The 5,237-nt window shown below is 34.4% G+C and overlaps 1 protein-coding gene across 1 annotated transcript; it reads right to left on the reverse strand.

Moving 5' to 3' along the window:
- Positions 1–350: 350 nt before the first annotated feature.
- On the reverse strand, positions 351–2,818 carry LOC144358436 (carbohydrate sulfotransferase 8-like). The gene is made up of 4 exons (XM_085503978.1): positions 2,747–2,818; positions 2,324–2,380; positions 1,974–2,030; positions 351–1,370 (listed from the first exon to the last, which is right to left on the reverse strand). Exons 1-4 carry the CDS (start codon positions 2,816–2,818, stop codon positions 762–764), a joined length of 795 nt encoding a protein of 264 aa, XP_085360104.1. The 3' UTR covers positions 351–761.
- Between the last annotated feature and the right edge of the window lie 2,419 nt (positions 2,819–5,237).

Raw genomic sequence — 5,237 nt, forward strand, 5'->3', positions numbered from 1 at the left:
AAAAAAAAGAGAATTCGACCACATAAATAAGTATTCAAATCTTTTTAAATAATGTGTTGATGATCTGGTATGTCATAGATATACAAGAAATACATTCATAATGTCTTCACGAATTTGAAAGAAAATGTTTCCGTTTGTCTCCATATTTGATCTACTTACTGTTTATGATGTTGCCTATGATAAACTTGAGTTATAATCGCACATTATAATGGTTTATAAGAAAATTATTGTCATAGCTAATGAAACAAAGATTTATTTTTAAAAATATTATGCGATGTACAACATACATTTAATTTGATTTGATTTTAGAACATTTCCACTAACGGATATGAAAGAACGCACACAACACCTTATTATATGTTATTATATCTTGTTTTATTTATTTGTATTGTTCTATCTAATATCTATCTGATACAATAAAGGTCTCAGAGTTAAGATAAATATACTTTGTGCATGTAAATATGTATGTGCATGAGATAAATATGCCACAAAAGAAGCCCATGTAAACATTGTAATAAACACTGAGTACATCATAAAACAAACAGCTTGTACAAGCTAAAGACCTACAATAGTTCTTGTGGAAATGAATATCCAAACAGTTCAAAGTCCATTCTATAAAATTCATATAGTTTAAGAATGTCTTCTCGTGTAACTTGCGAGAAGTATTTCAAATAAATGTCTTTGTCAGAGCTACGGGTAACATGGGAACTATATTCATGTTTCGGAAAAACGATTGTATTAATCCCAAGTAAATTAAGAAGTTAGTTTGATTCTTCTACAATATTTTCAAAGTGACCAATAAAATCATACGATCGTTCACATACAGCACAGCGTGTGTGCTGGAAATCCCAATGATCATTTAAATTGCGTTTGAGATTTAACAGAAATTTCACAAATTCAGGGAATGACACGTCAGTTCCACTGTTTTCGTCAGTCACAGAGGCATTTGGACGGTATCTTTTTATTATTTGCTGTCCTATTATTTTAAAATCCCAGTCAACTGGTTCTAGAAATTTATCCCTGTATGCAGATAATATTCGTTGAAAAGGATGACGTACAAATAAAAATGAAGTGTAATTTTTCTTAGGTTCTATCAGAGAGATGGATGGATAATCACGATAATGAATTTTCCTGAAGCTAATTTCTGAATCTATGTTATCAATAACCCCTAATATCACTAAAAGAATTCGTTTCCAACTAGTGTTACCTATTTTTGCAATTCTACAATACAGAAAATGGTATTTGTCAATAATGATTATCTTTGAGTTCTTATTCGGTTCATGGTAGTATGTGGTATTCCATTTCATTTTTGCACAGGTCTGCTGAATGAGGTGCTTACGTTTCCTCTGGGTTTCTTTCATGTCACTAATCTGTGTAAAAAACAAACTATTTTTCAATTAAAAACATATATTAAACGTCAAGATCTACACTGATATGTTTGTTTATTCAGCGGTTATATCATATGCACCTACAAACCTCATCGTCATAAAATATTTTCGCTGGTATAAATATAAGATTAAAAGCAATATTAACCCAAAATACTTTTCAAATATTAGTCCGTGACTGAACCACAATTCAAGTGCGTAATGTTACTTCGTTTTTTACGCCAAATCAAATATAATATATATATGCAAAATAATATACTACAAAATCATTGTACAGGAAGTCATATAAACCCAGTTCAGATTATCGTATAGGCGACCATCCATGCTATATTAAAGCAACCCTTGTAAATTAGTTCGTTTATTTTCGACAGAGTATATTCAACGATAAACTAAATCACACAACACTAGGCACGGTGCGAGCATGACAAGCATATCATCTTTCAACCACATCATCAAATGTTGGACTAAATCATACACAACACACAACCTCTCATTCAGTGTGGGTCTAATACACCATGCCATAACTGCATTGGTGTCACTGCAAAGCACTAGACATCTCATCTCAATACATCTTCACATGGAACTCACCGACTTCTGCTGAATAAAGTCCCCATGTTTGCCCTGGATTGCTTTGTGGTCACTCTGCTGTGTAAAAAAACACATTTGGTAATTTATATTGTGATGCTCGCTCATAATACAACGACCAGTACATTTCTGAGTAAGATCACGACTCTTGTTTTGTAATCACACAAAACGAGGCACGGTGCGAGCATGACAAACATATCATCTTTCAGCCACATCATAAAATGTTGGACTAAATCATACACAACACTCAACCTCTCATTCAGTGTGGGTCTAATACACCATGCCATAACTGCATTGGTGTCACTGCAAAGCACTAGACATCTCATCTCAATACATCTTCACATGGAACTCACCGACTTCTGCTGAATAAAGTCCCCATGTTTGCCCTGGATTTCTTTGTGGTCACTCTTCTGTGTAAAAAAAAACATTTGGTAATTTATATTATGATGCTCGCTCATAATACAACGACCAGTACATTTCTGAGTAAGATCACGACTCTTGTTTTGTAACACATGCCAAATGATCGGTAAATCACTTCAAACCATGTCTTCAAGAATGATGTTGATTATCTTTCACTATAGAGTTAGATACTGAACGTCAAGATCTACACTGCCATGTTCTTTTATATCATATCCATCTACAACACGCGTTATTATCACAAAGTATTACAGCTCTCTGTTCAAAGGTATTAGCTTATTGATATATGTGAACTCAATATAGTGCATCCGAAGGACCCCATCTCATAACATCACTTCACACAATGAAATAGAACTTACTGACTTCTGCTGAATAGGGTCGTGACGTTTTCTCTGGATTTCTGTCTTGTCACTGTTCTGTGTTAAAAACATTTGAGTAGTTATACTGTAATCTATATTTCAATGACCAGTACATGTACAAGAGTGGCAATTGGATTCATATGGCTATTTAAAACATCTTTTTTATTACATTTTGTTTCATAAGCATTCTTAACCAACAACGATTTTCATTAATTATTTTTGGTTGAACCACAATTTAACCGCGTAATTTTACTCAAACATATGAATAAAAAGACAAAAGATTCTTCAACCACTGACAAATTAGTGCAATTATGGTAACATCAATCTATTAATCTCAGCACGCTCGGGAAAATTGATTACGTAGTAATTCTCTTCAATGAACAATTCAAATCCTCATGTTCAACAGAACACCACCATTCATATTTGCCCAAGACATGCCACGTTTTCCCTATAGTGTGAATATCCAAACCCAACTTTATAAACTATGATTCAGCATGTGTATTAAGACAACCGACTTCAGTCATTATGTATAGTGGTGCCACCGCCGCCTATGCATTGCTCCACATACCCGAGCAAGTTAACTTGCACATAAAAAGTAACTTCAATCTTGTACAATCCATCTGTGACTTGTTCACATATATTGTTGAATTATCGCAATAATTACCATTATTTAAGAAGATGCTGATAACATCACAATTTATGCAGCAGTAACAATCATACCAAAGTTGAATAGTTGTATCGCACGACGTTCTTTAGACACAAACATTAGTCACAGATACCAAAACAACACTAATTGTAACCTATTCCCAGTCTCACTCAATATCAACCTTCCTTGCTTTGCACACTACTACTATCGTTAGTAACAGCCTAATATAACAGTCAGTAACAGTATTTGCCAAATCACCAGACACCCCTTTAGATAACTCACTTCACTCAATGTAATACAACTCACCGACGTCTGCTTAATAAGGTACTGGCGTTTACTCTGTGTAAAAAATAGTCAATGACCAGTAAAAGTAAACTCCAGACAGTCTTGGATTGTGACAAACGACAAATTATTGACAAATCACTCTGCACCCTGTCTTGAGGAGCGCCAACTGAATGGGTTTATAGGATTATCTTTCGTTATAGACTGACATACAGTTAGGTATTACATGTCAGGATCTATGCTGTCATGTCGTGTTGAGTCAGTGGTTAGATCACACCCATGTAAAAAAGCCTTATTATCACACACTATTAATACCCTATGCTCTGTTCTCTGGCGTGTGCTTACTAATATATAAGTGAACTCACTATGTATCTAGCTTTACAGCATTGTTAACTCACAACAATTTGCATACATTAGTTCGTGAATGAACCGCAATTCATTGTACAGGGGGTCATATAAACCTAGATCAGATTATCTTATAAGCTATATCATACTATTTTATTTCAAAGCATCTCTTGTAACTTAATTAGTTCATTTTTGTTGCTGATTGTATACATTCATTTGAGATTGCGAAACAAATTAACTGCACACAAGTCATCACACAACACGAGGAATGGACCGAACATGTCAATCATATCGTCCTTCAGCTACGTCATCAAGTGTGGGTGCAACTCTACACAACACACTACACAATTAATGTGAGCTTCATCCACCACGACATAACTACTGTGGTGTCATTGCCAAAGCACGAGAAATCCCTTCTTATAACACAACGTTACACAATAAAATATACCTCACCGACGTCTGATGAATAAGATTCTGACGTTTATTCTGGATTTCTGTTTTGTCACTGTTCTGTGTAAAAACAAATACACAAATAGTAGAGCCGTTATACGGTAATACAAATTTAATATGCCCATATTTTAATGGCCGGTACATATTGTGTAGTATCCAGACACCCTAGGTTTGTGACAAATGATTGGCAAACTACTTTGCACCCTCCCTTCAAGAGTAACAATTTGAATGAGTCGATAGGACTAACATACAGTTAAATATTAAATGTCAAGATCTATGCTGTCATGTCGCGTTTAGTTATTGGTTACATCATACAAATCTACATAGCCTTATTATAACACAATATTACCAATCTTATTAATATATTTGAACTCAATATAGTGCACTACAGTGTGTGTCCAGATTTACAGCATTTTCAATCGACAATTATTATCAGAGATAATATTCCGTGACTAAACTACACTTGAACTGCGTAACGTTACTCAATCACTGTCAAAGTTCTAATCGTCAATCAAATAAAACACAGGAGTGACGAGATTAGTTATATACAGGCATAGATAATACATTACAGAACCATTGTACAGGGAGTCATATAAACCAGACTATCGTATAAGCGATGCTATGTCAAGGCGTCTCTTGTCACTCACTTAATTAAATAATTTCTTTTCTGACAGCATACAGTAATTAAACGACGTATTGTGGCGCAGTTCTCGGTTCTCAACTGTTAAATTTGTTTTGGATATGTTGAGCCATCTTATACAGAGTTAA

This window comes from Saccoglossus kowalevskii, chromosome 9, assembly GCF_978046115.1.
Source record: "Saccoglossus kowalevskii chromosome 9, keSacKowa6.1, whole genome shotgun sequence".
Taxonomy (NCBI): domain Eukaryota; kingdom Metazoa; phylum Hemichordata; class Enteropneusta; family Harrimaniidae; genus Saccoglossus; species Saccoglossus kowalevskii.